Raw genomic sequence first — 17,149 nt, 5'->3', positions numbered from 1 at the left:
AAAAATCAACTTAATTTTTTTATATTTTATACTTTAATAAGATTTGAATTAATCCATTACATAAAATAATTCAAGAAAAGAATGAAGACATAAAAAAGCTTTTTTATTACATAAACATGGATGAAAATAGATGACCAAGGGAATGAATGCATTGTAACATTGTCATGTTGTAATACGATAATATGGTGAAAATATGACTAAAATAATTTTTTAATTAATATTCTATTATATTAGTTCAATAAGAATTAAAAATATTCTAACAAGTCTTTTATGAAAGCCTCTTAGCCTGTTTTCTTGTCTTAATAGCAAGTAGATAAAAATTAGTTAGTATTTTTACCTTCTAGGATATAGAAACTTTTTTTCTACCTTAGAAAGGCCATAAATTGTTTAAATCAGGGTAGAAGAGATAAATGGTTGGTATGGTTGATACTAGGATCAAGTTGACAATAGGATTGGGCTAAAAAATCCTTAGGATAGATTAGATTGATATCCAAGGCTCAACCATTTGTGAGGCAGGGCTGAAATTAGACCTTTGGTCACTAAAATGATTGCCTAGGATAAATTAGGGATTCATTTGAAGATCGGAGATTAGGATTTGAGAGCTAGCTTGAAGCTTTTTCTAGGGGCACAAGGATTATTATTGTAGGATTTTTGAGGACTGGGCAATTGTTGTTCAAAATCAGGGTTTGTATTGGTGATTTGAGTTTTATATAATATAACTAGGGCTAGCAATTTTGGCTAGTTCGTGCAATTGATGTAACATCTACAGTTCAAAATTTGGTGCTATTTGGATTATTAGGTATACTAAGTGTATAAAAAATTTTGTGATAATATAATAATGTAGTTTAGAGATATCTGGTTTTTAGCACAAGAGGGTTTCAGAAGTTGGCAGTTTTGGTAGGGTTTCTGTGATATTTGGAGATGTACTAATTGGATCAAGGTGAAATTTGGCATAGTATTGAAAGACTTGAAGATCAAGCTGCACACCAATTTTGAGTCAAAGTTAATAATTGGAGAAGGAGAAATCACTACTGGGATTTTTGCTTCACTTTTCAAGTTGGTGGCTAAGTGACATTAGTGTAATTTTTGGAGGTTTTCTCACAATCTATAAGTTGGATTGGATTGAAAATTCTTGAGCATATAGAAGACTTATATTAAAAATTGCATGCAAAATTTTACATCAAATGAATGGACAGATTAGAAGTTAAAGCTTATTTAAGTTCACAGATTAGGATTGGGGCTTACAAGAAAAATCTAAATTGCTTAAATATGAAAGTAACAAGGTAATTGAGGTTTATGTGTAATTGTGGCTACTAAAAAGAGTGTTTTTTAGCACTTTTGAATCAAAATTTGAATTATATTCCTCTCATATGGGTGAAACCTATTAGGATTTTTTGAATGTTTGTGAAACACAACCTCACCTTCCACAGCTAAGTGCCCAGTGCATTTCCGAGTAATACAACAATGCAAAAAATTATGGTGCCTAATAGAATGAGTTCTACTATTGTATAATGTGTGTCTTACTTAAGAATTTATTTTTAATCAAACATGGATAAAATTAAAAAGATGTCTTAAATAAAATTTAAAATAATCTTTAAAAATCTTAAAGAATTTTTAAGAAATTATAAAGAATTCTTAAGAAATACTAAAATAAAAAATCCTAACCAAATCCTAATGAAATCCTAATTAAATTCTTAATAAATTCAACTAAATCTTAAATAAATCCTAAGTAATCCTAATAAAATCCTAAAAAAATCCTTAAAATCTTAACTAACTCTAATCAATTCTAATGACAGATCTAAAACCTCAATAAATATTGATTATGTTGTTGATCTTATTTAAAATTTTAGACATATTTTAATATGTTGATCAACAACATACACATTGAGAAAAAAACATATTGATTTAGAAAAAAACATTCCTAATTTGCTTAGAAGGCCATCTTCTTTGTCCAATCTCAATATTGAACTTTTAACAACAAAAATTTCTTATTAAGTGGTTCACTCACTATTAAAAATTTTAAAAAATTAAATTAAATTAAATTAAATTAAGTTTAATATTCTTACATAAAAATTTGCTTCAACCTAAATGCCAGATTGCTTAAATTTTGCTTGAATACTCTTGTTGGCCCTAAAAAACAAATATTTGTGATTCTAATCTAGACAAATTCTAATACCCTTTGATCTAATTATTGAAATAAACTTAAATTTTCAAAAAAATAATTAGACAAGTAATATTACAGCCTTATAGGATTTTACTTTTCTATTTGTTATAATACTCACAAATTTCTTAAATATGTAAACTTCTTTTTATGACAGAAAAACCAAAATCATTAAAAACATCTCTAATTTGGAAAGCTCTCAACAACTCAAAATTAATCAAAATCACTTGAAATCCATTTTCTAACAAACATTTTAAAGTCTCCTCTCTAATTTTACTCTTTAATTAAAAAAAAAGAACCCCAAAATAAATTTAGGTGAATGGTTTTGTGCTTCAAAGACTGATTTTTACTTTGGTTCAATTTCTAGTTTTTTAAGGATTGTTTTTGTTACAAACTACTCTTAACTCTTTCTTACTATTTATACTATTTATGTGTATACTATTTATTTTTTAATTTTCTTTATTTTTTCTTAATTATAGCCACACAAAGTAAGTAGAAGCCTTTTTTTAAAATAAAAAACAGCATTACTACTAAATATTTTTACTACTTCCATATTTTTTTTTATCTATTTTTTGATGTTATATTTTTCAATTAGATCCTTCTATAAAAGAATCTATGTTTTTTCTTTCATTATATAGTCTTATTACAATACAACATATAATATTATTTATATATATAGATATATATATATAAGTATAATTATAGTTTATTAAGCTAAAAATTAGAGTTGCTACATATCCTAAAGTATATATTGGATATCCTCAATACCAACTACATAAGAGATATACCATTCACAAAATTCTGGTTGTTTGTTAGTACCTCCATAATAACTTTGATTAATACTATTCTAGCTATCTGTATTCTTTGTATATTAAATTAAAAAATAAAATATTTTTCTTTAGTCTTAATAGTAATTTTTTAGCTTACATAGGAGATATTCTTGCTTGAGTCTTTTAAAACTTTAAACTTGATCTATGTAGATTTATTTTATTTTATTTTATTATTTAATTTTCATATAAAAAATACAATAGTAATACAAATTGCTCTAATTATAAGTATGTTATATAATTATTGTCATCAACATACAAATAGAAGTATTCTCAACTATAAGGCAAAATAATTTGTTAGAATAATTATCTTTAATTAAGATATTATTTCTTATTATTATTTTTTTGCTAAACGTCTTGACTTTCATATACCATATATTCTAAATATCAAGCACACAAGACATATGTAATGCTGTGAAAGTGTTGCCATCATTTGGAATTCAGATAGAAATATTTATTTAATATCAAGTAAGTCTATTATAACACACACACACACACACATATATATATATATATATATATATATATATCTACACATATATAAAAATATAATAATTTTTATTTATTTTTTAAAAAATACTATTAAAATGGATGATCCAAATAAGATGATTGTAAGTAGAAATATGAAATTATATTAAATGATTTATTTAAAAGACATAATTTTTTAAAGAGAAGAATAATGATATTATTTTTGGTTTTTATAATGTAAAAATTGATATCTAAAAACATATATATATATATATATATATATATCTTCAAAAAGATATCAAATTCTAACAAACTTGAAGTAGTTTATAGTAAAGATAGATCAATTTTCAAAATTATAAAGGTTATAAAGAATGAAAATATTTTTTAGTAGATTTAGCTATCTAAGTATTATAACTCTTTTTTCTAATTAAAAAATAATTAACCTTCTATAAATTACAATACCATACAAAATAATATTAAAATTAAAATGATATAAATGGAAGAAAATAAAGGATATTAGTTAATTATGAACAAAAAAATAATAATATTAACTTCCTACAAGGCAAAAAATTTGGTTTCTCTTGTTACCGAATCATCACTATTGTCTAAAGCCAAGTACACTTATATACATCCAATTATATTTGGCACCATGTTGGCACATTCTACAAATCCAAACTTAATTTTCAAATCTTAGCATCCAAAGGGCTTAAACATGATGTATTTGTTGTGGACGCCACATCTACCAAATTGAATTGCACTAGAGTAAGGTCCATGCATTATGTACAAAGAATTACCACTAGTCACATATATTGTAGAGCACATTGTAATATCCCAGTTCTAACAATCAATTAATAATAATAAAAATATTTTGTTTGGATGTGCATTCCTTTGTGCAGTATACAATTAAAAGTGTAGATTATTTTAAAATTTGAACAGAAGCAGAGACTAAACAAAAGACAGCTAATCCGTTGTCTAATAGCTGAGTCCAATAAGCTTCATTACGAATGTCCCAATCATCATCCACAGTCTTCCACATCCATCCGCAGTTGCTTCCAGCTACAACCTGATTGGCTGCAGAAATAGAAGTCCCATCACCATCAGATCCGTAATCGGACGGATACTGACGAAGCTTAAGAGCCGTTGGGTTTCTCACCAGCCTGAGGGACATTTCCAATGCATCCTATATGAGCCTTTGGCTTCATTGCATCCGCACCAGTTTTTGCTACTTACAATCTTTTGCGATTTGTATCCCAGCTTCCTACCGCTCTCGATCTGATACTCTCGCATTTTCAGCTACATTTTCATCTAATTCTTGCCGATATTTTTTTTGTTGTTTTGGGTTTTTTGTGAAGTTGTTTGAAATCTGTTACCGGTGGACTTTTGGATTATTTGCGAAGCTCTCGAGTTTTAGAGTACTTGTTAGTTTTTGTGCACTGGGAGGGTCTGGTAAGGGCCCTTCTAGTAGCGGCGGTCACGATGCAGACCATGGCGAAGGCCTTCCTGACGCCGACTAAGACGAAGAGTTTGAAGTGCGGTAAGTTGGAGAGTTTGCCGTTGAGGGAGACTGTTAGCCCTATTCAGCTGAAGAGGAAGACGCCAAAGGCCAAGACTCCTGGCAGAGCGGTAATGTACCCGGATTTCATGCCTCATCTGGATTTTTGAATCTTAATCAGTCAGTGTCTGGATTTTCTTTTAATTTAAAATGGTTGTGTTAGAGATGTCGCTAGTGTCCCGAAGTCATGTGCCGTGGAGTTTTTGACGTTTGAATTACTCGTTGTGCACTAGATAATTGGTCCGGTATATCCATTCAGAGATGAAGATTCTTGCATTTGGTGAACGGATGTGTATGTTACTGACTATCTTTCTCAACTCACCTCCGCAGACCGACCGCTTCATCGCTGATCGCAGTGCCATGGATTTCAATGTCGCTAATCTTATGCTGACTAGAGAGAATTCGTCCGTGGATGTCATATCTCCTTCCAAGGTACGTCTATTCTCTCGCTTGTACTTTTGATGCACATAGCCTGTAATTTCTACGGCACTACCTCATGCTGTAAAGTATCGATTCCACATGTTTTGATACAACTCATTCTCAATTTTATTGCTTCTCTGGCAGGATGAGTATAAGAAGCAGTTGGCCGAGAGCCTTTTGAACAATAATGGACAAAAGCAGAGCCGCATCTTAGCGTTCAAGAGCAAACCTCCTCCTCCGCCTGAAGGATTCCAAAACGGCCGTCAAACTCTTTACTCTCAAAATGTGTCCGCACAGTCTAAGCCCAAAAAGATGTTCCGCCACATTCCGCAGGCAGCTGAGAGAACCCTAGATGCACCTGACATGCTTGATGACTACTACCTTAATCTATTGGACTGGAGCTCCGGGAATGTTTTAGCTGTGGCTTTGGGTATGACAGTGTACTTATGGGATGCCACCACTAGCTCCATCGAGGAATTGATGACAGTAGACGAGGAAGGCCCAATCACCAGCGTGTCTTGGGCTCCTGACGGTCAGTATCTGGCTGTAGGATTGAACAACTCATCTGTCCAGCTGTGGGATTCAACAACACTACGTCAGGTATAGATCTCAATCTCGAAAAATCCGTCGAATTCTTTAAGGACGTTCGTTTCTCAAGTGCCCACTTATAAGCTGATTCATGATTACTGCATCTATCCGCCCGGTTGACCTATTGGTAGGTGAACCCGTGACGATGGCGTTGGTGTATGTTGTGATGATGTAGTTGCGGACATTGAGGGGTCACTCGGCGCGCGTGAGTGCCCTTGCCTGGAACGGTCCCACGCTTGCCACCGGAGGACGCGACAATATGATCCTGAACCATGACGTGAGGATCAGGGAAAACGTCATCGGATGCATGGCGGCCCACGAGCAAGAGGTATGTGGGTTGAAGTGGTCGCCCTCCGGACAGCAGCTAGCCAGCGGTGGCAATGACAACTTGCTGCACATATGGGATGCGTCTGCAGCTTCATCTTTGTCAGCCAGCCCACTTCACAGCCTTGATGAGCACCAGGCTGCCGTGAAAGCCTTGGCATGGTGTCCGTTCCAAAGCAACCTGCTGGCGTCAGGTGGAGGGACCGCGGATCGATGCATCAAGTTTTGGAATACGCATACTGGGGCATGTGTGAACAGCATTGACACTCAATCACAGGTGTGTGCACTCCAGTGGAGCAAGCACGAGAAGGAGATACTGAGCTCCCATGGGTTCAGCCAGAATCAATTGTGCCTGTGGAAGTATCCATCGATGGTCAAGATGGCTGAATTCACAGGGCACACATCCAGGGTGTTACACCTAGCACAGGTTAGTAATTGCACCTAGACCACATCACTGGTCGCTGTTCATGAATTTCCAGTTTGCGTTCATCAGGTCCTGTGCGCCGGGGATGTCTCTGAGAGATACGTCGTGATGTGGTCTAGCAGAGTCCCGATGGATACACTGTGGCATCCGCTGCCGGCGACGAGACTTTGAGATTTTGGAATGTGTTCGGAACACCTGAGGCCAAATTAGTGAACCAGGCAAAGAAAACGAGAGAGGTGGAGAGTGCGTTGACATCCTTGACTAGGATTCGTTAGGCGGAGATCCGACGTTATATCTCCAGAGTAGGTGAAGCACAGTTGTCATCAGCAGATCCAGGTACGCTCGTCAAGCACTGCACTTCCTGGAATGAATCGTTGAAAGTACGAGGCATGGGTGAGATTTGGTTCCGAGTTGATTGCCGACAGAGGGGCTGTGCCAGACTGCATGTGATTTTGAGTTATATACCAGATTGCCGTTGTTGTAATCATGTCGTTAACCCAGGAACATCCTGCAGAAAGAAATGAACTTTCTGTCGATTGTATATAGTTGTTTTTACAAATTGTTTGTCTACCCGCAAGGGTTTTCTCTACGGTGTTCATGAGCGCCAACATATTCGATGAAAACTCTATCCTCCATCACATGACCCATTGTCGTCACAAGTGTGCGAGTCTGAAAAATGTGTCGTAGAGAGATGTATCAAAGTTTTCTGCAGGTTTTGCAGCTGTAACGTGACGTGACGAAATGTTGGTTATTTGGCACCAGCTCTGCTAGTTTGTCTGTATCGCTGTGTCACAATGCCGCGATCGAGAAGATTAATTGAACTAAATTTCGTGATTCGACCACTGCTGATTTTGTATAGTGCATCGCGATGTGGGTGTTCCTATCGTATGTGAAAGAGGAAGTGGCCGCAACTAGATTATCTGCAACTTGCTGGCACACTTTCCGCTGAGAAAGTGGGGATTTAGTCCCATGCTCCATACTCGAGAATGTCACAGATTGTCACTTCACTGATACCTGTAAATGTTACGTCTGTTGCGACAATAAAATGGATGAATGCAAGTATGCTGTGTGCAGTCGTGCCGGTCATACTCAAAGTTGACAATTTGACCTTGTCACTCATACTTGGAAATCTAGCCTGCAGTGAAGCCCTCCCTCTTTAGTAACACCAAGTCCGTGTTGCATATAGACTTAATGGATTATTCCTTGCATCTCTATTCTGTACACCTCACTTAAATTCCTGAACATATGCCAGCTGCCGTACTGCGAGCTGCACCTTAGGCAATGGCAATATTTTTTACTTGGTCGACAGTTCGCGCAAATCGGCCCAGAGAAGGAGCGTGCAGAGATGAACTCTAGAACGGACAAGACAATCAAGACTTTTCCCATACGGTAAGTCATGTCGACCTCTCTGAAGGCCGTGGACCATCTGGTTTGATTTCATTTACTACAATTCAACCCTCGCATGCCGTTGCAGCTGAGCGTTGGCCGTGTTCTATGTGCCAACATGTACGCAAACTTGAAGGCGGCGAATTATTCTGCAGCCTGTACAATGATACCCCAGGTAGGAGGGAGTGGAAAACACCGTCGAACGCAGCAAGTTTCTTCATCCATATTTGAGGCAGGATTTCTCTCTCAATTTACACTTCTAGAAACTGCAAGATGGTTGCGAGCCGCGCATTGCTATTGTCAGCCAATACGGAAATGAGAATCGTAAATCTCTGAGATTTTGCCACGCGATGAAGGTGGCTTCTGAACCAACATTCTAGGTCCTGATAAATGACGAAAGCGACCCCTTCATATCGGGTAAAAATTCTCATGGGTACTGCTGTACTCTCGCTTCCTCGGATTTGGTAAATCTGTGCCACAGGCGTAATGCAAATTAATAGCAACAGGAAGTTCATCGTGCGACAGCCCAGTTTAATTGGTGTCCAGCGACGAATAGCTGACCAAGCCTGTTGAACGAGAAGAATCATGTTGGGAATCGTTAGTGGTAGGAGAGGATTTGAAATCCCTCGATATGTAATCGCCCGAAGTTTTTCGGCATGTGCATAATGTAGTTGATGATAAGTTAACACACGGTGCCTACAATGTGGTCCTTCTTACGGCCGTCCAGCCCAGTGCGATTCCGTCGAGTTGATATGCAAGTTGGATGCAGCAGCCGTGTTCGTTATCTTTCATATTTCCTGTCTTCTCGTATTGTTAACTTCCTTCTACGATTGCTTTCAAAGCGGTAAGCCTTCGTATTCGATAAGTGTGCCACCTTTTGTCTACGAAGGATAAATCTTTTAAATGCAGCAGGAGTATTCAGCAATCATCCTGACCCAGAGAGTGACGTCGAACTTGTTCAGAATCTTTTATTGTGTTACCATTACTGCTTGTTACTGTCGTCAACATGTCAAACTGTAATTTTTGATAAAGTGTAGAAGTGTGCGAATTGATGTCGTGACCACCATGGTGCATGGATGTAGACATTCTATAAGACTTTCTTTCTTGCCTCTGTAGTGAGGATTGCACTTCAGCTACTAGTTTGTCGTCAAGCAGAAAGCTATAGACTTGAACATCTTTTTCTGTGCTATGAAACCCTTTGTACAGCAGAGTCCCCTTTACACTGTAGACATAGTACGAGAACGGATTTTTTTAATTTTTTAATTTTTGGTAAAACAAAACAGGGTATCTCAAATGCTTTTAGATTTATTGATAGAGGGATTACAATACCTCTGAAGTCCGTCCACCTTAGATCGAAGGCTGGACTAACGGGTTTTACGCGAACGGATTGAGTAGGTTGTTGTGGTTGGGTGAAACTTTTGGGGAGCCACTGAGGATTTCAAGTGGGTAAGAGTTGCATGTGGGATATGAAGCCTGGATTCACTGCAATTTGTAATCCCTATCATAATCGCAGATATTTGCGACTTTTCTGTATCCAGGGGATTGTACCTTACACATCACACATTTTCTCTCACTCACACTAGCTACTAAGCATAACTGTACATAAGCACACCAGTTGCAGTGATCAATATGGTTCGATATGCCATTGTAAGTAAGTTGAAACCCTCCACACTTATTCGGATCTTAATCTGTTATGAGGGAAGGCATTCTTTTGCAACTTGGACTTCTCATAAAGAGGCAGTTTCAAGCATCTTCTCGAAATAGTGCAGTCTTGACCGCCGCGAACCTATCATCCGTCTACTTCCACATGTCTAACAAACACTATCGGTAACTTTTGCTGATGTCCAGTCGTTGTGTCTACTGTCTTGTTTTTTATTGCCATCTAGTTGAAGTCATGGGTGAGTTCAAAGTCTGTCTTTGTAACATGACAACATACAGCCTTTGTCGGGAACACTTGCACAAATGTGTCGTTGCAAATGATTTTCGGCAGTTCCCACAAGGAGATCGTATTTCACCAAGTCTCCGTGATACTACGCATTTGTTATTTCAAGCCCAGAATCGACGTCAACACCCTGTAAGTATCGCACTGTGCACATCTGTCAGCCTGGACTGTAACTAAACGATGACTGTAGTAGCATTTCTTTAATATTTAACTGCCAAAATTAAGGTTGTCATTCAGAACCGACTGATGTAGCTGGGTGCCTTCTGGGGTCTGGCCTCTGACACACGTAACTAGGAGGTCAAGCTAACCAATGCTTCTAGATTAGAGCACTAAATTCAACTATATACTATTTAAACAACGTATTCACGACTGGGAGCCTGTGCTCCTGCACGATGGGAGGAGAACAAACAACGATTTAATAAATACGTATACATTAAATCCATGTTGTGAAGTCTGCCTCCACTGTATCCCTTATAGTTCACCTTGAAAGGATCTTGCCATTTAAGGGAGGTAGCCTGCAATTCACATCTGCAGTAAATGCGGTGTCTATGCAATCGGTCTTCGTCGTCGGCGTCCTGCGGCGTCTCCGATGAACGGTAGTTGTAAGTGTTGCAGAAGAACGCAAATCTCGCGGTGGTAGAGGCGGTAACATCTGTAAAAATCATAATCAACTGTGACACTGGTCCCAAAGTTACACTACGGGAAATTGAGCAGTGTACTGCCAGTGCAGCGTTTATGCAGTAGAGTTAGATTTACAAATGTTCTGTTCGTTGTTACCGGTGCTGCGAAGTGACCGGCAACGACAACGGATTTGGTGACTCGAGGGCGTGCGTAGTCTGCAGCTATCAAGTTGCACGAGTCAGGGTGAGGTAGAATGTCGTTTTTTTTAAAAGTTTTTGGAACTCGTGATTGATGATTCAATGCAGGGTAATAAGTCGACTGACCTACTCCTGGTTTCCATTGGCTTGTGACTAGTGGGGTTCAGATACATGCGCGCAGTGTGCAAGCTGCTGTGAGGTCACGATGATGTTACAATTTATATACCTCCAGCCATCCACTTTGTCGCCGCAGGAAGTTCAGGTTGTATATCGTCGCTGCAATGAAAGTAGCGAGTTGCAAAGATCCCGTCCATGAAATAAGTTTATCTAGGTTAGTATGGAACGATGTCGCAAATTCATGAAAGTTAGCGCGTAGTGAACGATTTTTAATGCTCAAGCTGGTGAGAATAATGTATTATACACTCGACTCCTCGTCAGGAGCAGAAATGGCGCAGATTCCGAATGAATAGTGGACATCGAGTACGAATCAATCTCGAGGGTGCTCGATGATGTGGGTGTCGATGGTAGGAGGACATGGAATATTTGGGGCAAGCGTGAGAATTCGGAGACAATAGCGGAGTTGAGGAATAGTATCTGTGCCCGAGATTATTAGTGACTAAAACCAATATATAGATATATATATATATATATATATATATATATTGTACTTCGGACAGGAGAAACGCACGGAGAGCCACACCAATATCTTATTTTATCTAAGGATCCAATGGCTGTCCAAAGTCATGAGAAAAGAGTGTAGGGCCTTCCCATTGCTTGCCTTATGACTGAAGCAACGGAGTCCTACCTTTCCAATTAAGCTTCTATAGCTCATATGCGGTGACTTTGGCGCTGTCTAGTTTTGCCCACTTCAGATGACATCACTTCTCTCTAAAGATTCCCAACAAAGTCTTGTATCTGGTCAACCATACGATTAGATGGTCCCAATATACTAATGCAATGCTTGCATACTCGGATTCTCTACATTATTTTCTTCCAATTCGCTACCGTTACTTGATGTTACGACTTAATGCTCTTCATTGTCTTAGACTTCTTCACGGGCAGGACTCTCAATATATCACAAGAAGGAATAATGAATTCACTGGGAGTGGGTTTGAGGGTTAGTCGACAAAAGACGAGTGACGTAAACCACGGGTAGTTTGTTTGCATCTATGGAACATATGGAGGTCTAGAAGTTGTAGGGACATTACGTACTTGCCTGTGCCGATCACGGTGAGTTGGTCTGACACACTGCTTCAGACAGGTTTTGTTAGCCAGCGGATCGATTGAAGAGGCGGTGGAAAGGAAAAACGCGAGTACAAACCATGAACAGTATGCTTTATTTAGGGCAACGGCTACAATGGGTGCTAATTACTAAGCACCAAACGCATGTGAACCTTCCTGCGAGGATGTTGCCATTATATTCATATCGGTGTAATTCTGCTCTACGCGTCCTTTTTTGTGGGAATGCAACATTACCCAAACACGAGCACTCGCAACTTCCGCGATACTTATGCTGAAGCTAGCGACTAGAACCAGTTTATTTTCAGTCGGGAAGGGTTTAGAGTCACATGCATTTATTAGTTATAAACATATAGAAGTAACAGCCAAGAGATGTGCTTGTGTTTTGAAGTTCGCTGAAGTAGAAAAATCAGAAACAGTTTGATCCATACATGACGTTGAATGCCAATTAAACCAAACAGATTCAATTAAGAGCTATTTTTGCTTCTTTTAGCCTCTCCTGAGGTCTGAACAATTAATTCTTCAAAACATAATCATGGAAAAGGTTATATAGTTAAGTCGACTGATTGAGTGAACAAAAGCAAGGAACTTCGTCACCCAAGTCCGAGCACAGATCTTCTACGAGGCAACTGAAGAGCTTCCTTTTCGCTGTCGTAGATCCTCGACAGTTCATTGTTCCGCGGAATAATTCAAAAGTGCAAACCAGAAATAAAATTTCAAAGATGTAATGCAGCAGGTCGTCTAGCTGTTACTCTTTACCACTGTTTCATGGGCAGAACTTATTAAACGTGAATGCAGGATTCTCCCATTCATTTCCCTATCAAGAGGGGAATTACCAGGTGTGGAACAGATGAAGTGAATAGCTAGAAACAGTTTGCTCTTACTGTGAGCTGAAATTGATAATGAAAATAGATACGGTGATCCTAGAGCAGGTGAATGAATCCAGCATAGACAGCATACACACCTGTGCCTTGCGGAACCTGCAAGGAGATTACACAAAAAACTTGAATGCTGCAAACATCTGACGATTAAAAACGAACCCGCTTAGCTTGTTTGAGCTGGAGCATGGCAAAGTAGGCACATAGAGGAAACAAGGCTTTATACCTACAAGTACATAGTGAAGGTACAAGCATCGTCTTTTCCTTTGCGCATGGAAGCAGCTCTGGTCGTAACCGTTGTTGTCAAGTCCGTGACAATTGAAACATCTTCACCTATTGTAGAGGAACACCATCCCTTCATTGGCGCCGAGCTTGATATGAACATGTATGTGTATACTGTGTGTGTGTATATCTGTTTCGGAGGTCAAAACTTTGTTATTACTGCAGTGACCGGAGAGGATGAACGTCGCCATTGTTCACACCACCAACCCCATTACTTGTGCCGTTAGCGATCACCCCATTTACTCCTAACGTAGAAGGTGGCGGCATTCGCTTTCGTTTCTTCTTCTCGTATGCGATTCCCCTGGCCTTAGCTTGCATCTCCCGAACCTCTCGCAAGTACAGCCGCACCTGTCTGGCTCCAAAGGGGTTGCTTTCAGGCATCCCCCCATTCTCTTCAAAAGCCGCCCGTAACCTTCCAATCAGGGCGTCGAGGGAACCCCACGCTTGCCGCAAAGGGCAAGGACATGGATGGGGAGGATGTGGCAGTCCAAAGAACGAGCATGAAGCAATGTGCACCTTCGTCTTTCCAAATTGGTCCAGGTATCTCATGAACTCCAATACATGAGCTCCCGTGCATCTCGCTAGGGGTAAGGGTGGGCGATGGTTCCGAAGATACTGTCCGAAAGTGTTCCAGTCCCGGCGTTTTTGTGCCTCGTAACGACTTGGAGCTCCTGTGTTCTGCTCATGCTGGTTATCGACCTGGGTTGGCGGAGAAGCCATTCCGTCCAGAACCGGTCCGACTGATCTCATGAAGCCTGATGATGGGCCTGCATCCCCCCGATTCACATTGTTGCTAAGGGCAACTCCGCCATTCATAAATGATTGTATCCGGTTGGCAAAATCGTTCTCTCTGGTTGATGTAGCGGGCTTTGTATCCCTGTGCATACTATAAACGTACTGTTCCTCCGGTCGGAACTGGAACGGCATCGTCTCGCTAAATCTGTTGTGATCGCTCGGGTGTATACCTGGCGCTGTTGGGACATTGAGAAGGTTGATGAACTCGGAGGATCGGAAATCGGACGTCATTTTATGTCGATTAGCGGATACTTATGCGCGTACGGAAGATCAGGGAGGGAACTCTTCGACGGATGAATTAAGGAACAGCATGGAAAATGGTCCTGAAGCAGAAAATTGTATCGAAACGTCTGCGGAGTGCGTCTTCGAAAATCTGAAAGGATACCACAGTGCAGATGAGAAGATGTTTTAAAGAAAGAAACACTGCGCACCAATAAAGTATCAATGAATGACGTTGAACCTGATTCGATTCACAGAACTTTGTAAGGATTTGACAGTAAAGAATATCTTATGGGGTAAAATACATTCGGGATTCTATGACACTTTGATACATCCATGAGTTGACACAAGTAATGGTTATATAAATGCATACGATTCTACATATATTGATGCTGGAAGCAGTGATTATCATTCTTAGACTTTTTGGTAAATTGAGATGACCATTTAATGAAACACATACCTGTTAGCTGATCTTATGTTTAACACATATGATGTAATTACATCAAAACACGATCAGAACCGGGGACAGCACTGCAATTATTTCATTGATGGGATCCGCCAAGAAATGAGGATTTATTAACTGGGACAAGGAATAGGATAAGAAGTTGAGGAGTCTTCGTTATTTCGTTGAATCACCAGAATTGCCCGAGGGGACTGGGCTTCTGCTCGGTGATCTATGAACATCCAGATCCGTAGCCGTGGAAAAGCCGAATCAGCTAGCAACTGCGCCAAGTCATTAAAATTTAAACAATTAGTCTAGAGACGTTATTGAACAGACGGCTCAAACACCACAAGTAAGCCTCTCACACTAAAACTAGACCCTAGTCTCCTTACAGCAGTGACATGTTAAACTGAAGCATGACTATGGAACCAGCGAATGATAGCAAGGACTGAGGAAATTCCCATGCCAGTTAACTAGCTTCCTCTACCGACAAATCTCTCTTCCGGAGTATGCAAAAATTCTACGTGGTCAGGAATGACAACACTTCCAAAACACCACTTCATCTATCAATATTTGTAAGCAAGATTGTATCTTAAGGTTTGCACCTACAAGCTTTCCTTGCAGTGCGTTCAAATGTAGAAGTTGTAGCAGTGCTCTAACTCTAAAAATTTAATATATAATCCTGCAATGGAAGATACTAAAAAGAGACCAGAGAGTCATGAATCATGATCCATGTTATTATGCACACTTGAAAATCTCTTGGAATGAAAATACTCAGTTCTAACTTTCTGGTTACGAAAGAGAATACCACGCAGGCGGATCACTGGAACAAGTCCGGAAGAAGCATTGTGGAGGAATCAATTTCCTCTCACTACTTTGTTTGCTGCCTAAATTCTTGACGTGCCAAGCTCTTAAACACTAGTGTCTCGCATCTCAAAATAGCCAGTTGTAAGAGTGCTCCTACTTTGCTCACTGATTTAACAGGTCAGAAGTAAAACTAAATCAGGGTGGAAAGGGTCCCAAACTGTTAACTACGGATTCTTCTGAACTCTTTGTGAAGAACAGATCAAGATACTATACATCCTCGGATGAATGATCCGCGATGCAAACCAGCATCGGCAAGACTTCAAACCTAGTTTTCATGTAAAGGATCTGAAACAGAAGAAGTGACAAAAACAAGCTGGTACTTCTGCACCGATACTGCTAACGTCTGTCCCCCTGACAAAAACAGCTGGCCAGAAGGTCCTGTGCAATCCTCTGACCTCCACTGACCTTTACCAAAACAGCGACGTAAATTGAATCGCTTCTAGTAACATGTCCGACCGCGATGATCCGGTGCTTGTAACCCTACTCGGCGTTCACAACACTTTCACGATCGGCCACTTCTCCGCCTACCTTTCGACTCACTCACTCACTACTCACTCTCTTCTTCTCCTCCTTCTGCTTCTTCTTCTTCTTCACTGGGTTTCCAATCACTCGACTGCCAAAAGGGTCATGAAGCTCTCTCACTTACACTCCCTCACACGCGATCGCGCACGTGACAGTGTAGATTACTGGGTTGGGAATGGGAGCGTAACCACGAGGGTGAGGCCTCATCCCCCTACTCGAGGAGGTCAAGAAATAGAACAAAAGCATCGCCGCCTGGGAACAGATTCCCTTAATACTGTCGTCGCCCCACTAGTGAGTATATACAAAATCGAGCTTGTCTTTGTCCACCGAGTCCTCTCAGATCCATCCGTGTTTGGTGCACCGATTGGATGATCCGATGAGCTTTCGACACGTTATACAAGGAAACTCCCACAACGTCAGAGTCGGAACTCGGCATCGTTCGCATCCCGAGGACTCTCTCATCATCTGCACGTACCGAGCTTCGATGATCGAGGGAGGACAGGAAGACGCGAAAAAAGTAAAAGTAACGAAGACGAAAGAAATATAGTAAAAAAAGAAAAAATAGTAAAGAAATGGAAATCGTGGGTCGGGTGAGCGGGACGGGTGGTCCCACCGATCTCGGGTTTCAGTCACCCGACCCACGATTGGAGGTGCTTTCATGCCGTTGCGCTTTCATGGCCCTCAAATTGTAAACAATTTTGTTGAATTTACCACTCTAATAAGTATGAATTCAGCTATTGAATTAAGAGCCATTTCTAGGGTGAATCCTTACCTGAATTTAAGACATTTTTTAAGTATTTTGAATAATAATGCAAAGACCAAGCAAGCCTAAGAACCATACTTGATACAAGGGTTGGAAGAGAAGCTACTTGTGTGTAAGAGCAAGAGGATTACAAGAGAATCCACAAAATAATGAAGCTCAAAGGATGTTAAGAATTCTAAGTTAAATGTAATACATTGTGACAACATGAATTGGGAGGGACAAAGGATTTGGA

At 39.6% G+C, this 17,149-nt stretch overlaps 2 protein-coding genes across 3 annotated transcripts; one reads left to right on the top strand and one right to left on the bottom strand.

Moving 5' to 3' along the window:
• The first annotated feature begins 4,667 nt into the window (after window positions 1–4,667).
• Window positions 4,668–8,838, top strand: LOC112285511 (cell division cycle 20.2, cofactor of APC complex). Its single transcript, XM_073535761.1, has 7 exons — window positions 4,668–5,079; window positions 5,339–5,440; window positions 5,573–6,028; window positions 6,192–6,767; window positions 6,887–7,100; window positions 8,017–8,153; window positions 8,287–8,838. The coding sequence occupies exons 1-5, from the start codon at window positions 4,933–4,935 to the stop codon at window positions 7,037–7,039; spliced, it is 1,434 nt and encodes a 477-aa protein (XP_073391862.1). The 5' UTR covers window positions 4,668–4,932; the 3' UTR covers window positions 7,040–7,100; window positions 8,017–8,153; window positions 8,287–8,838.
• A 4,171-nt stretch (window positions 8,839–13,009) lies between these two features.
• Window positions 13,010–16,343, bottom strand: LOC112285559 (protein G1-like1). 2 transcript variants are annotated; one of them, XM_024526473.3, is made up of 3 exons: window positions 15,574–16,343; window positions 14,784–15,046; window positions 13,010–14,477 (listed from the first exon to the last, which is right to left on the bottom strand). In XM_024526473.3, exon 3 carries the CDS (start codon window positions 14,333–14,335, stop codon window positions 13,466–13,468), a length of 870 nt encoding a protein of 289 aa, XP_024382241.1. In that variant the 5' UTR covers window positions 14,336–14,477; window positions 14,784–15,046; window positions 15,574–16,343; the 3' UTR covers window positions 13,010–13,465. The 2 variants fall into 2 exon arrangements, with proteins under 2 accessions (XP_024382241.1, XP_090108488.1); XM_090252362.1 differs by having other exon boundaries at window positions 16,038–16,313.
• Window positions 16,344–17,149: the final 806 nt, after the last annotated feature.

The sequence above is a fragment of the Physcomitrium patens genome, chromosome 8 (assembly GCF_059467195.1).
Source record: "Physcomitrium patens ecotype Gransden chromosome 8, ASM5946719v1, whole genome shotgun sequence".
In the NCBI taxonomy this organism is placed as follows: domain Eukaryota; kingdom Viridiplantae; phylum Streptophyta; class Bryopsida; order Funariales; family Funariaceae; genus Physcomitrium; species Physcomitrium patens.
This window is presented reverse-complemented; position numbering and strand designations above follow the sequence as displayed.

What these genes read in the sequence shown, in the direction of transcription:
- LOC112285559 (XM_024526473.3), bottom strand. Translation starts at nt 14,335, where the DNA reads ATGACGTCCGATTTCCGATCCTCCGAGTTCATCAACCTTCTCAATGTC.
- LOC112285511 (XM_073535761.1), top strand. Translation starts at nt 4,933, where the DNA reads ATGCAGACCATGGCGAAGGCCTTCCTGACGCCGACTAAGACGAAGAGT. An exon ending in CCAAGACTCCTGGCAGAGCG is followed by an intron (nt 5,080 to 5,338) that starts GTAATGTACCCG and finishes TCACCTCCGCAG; the next exon opens with ACCGACCGCTTCATCGCTGA. An exon ending in ATGTCATATCTCCTTCCAAG is followed by an intron (nt 5,441 to 5,572) that starts GTACGTCTATTC and finishes CTTCTCTGGCAG; the next exon opens with GATGAGTATAAGAAGCAGTT.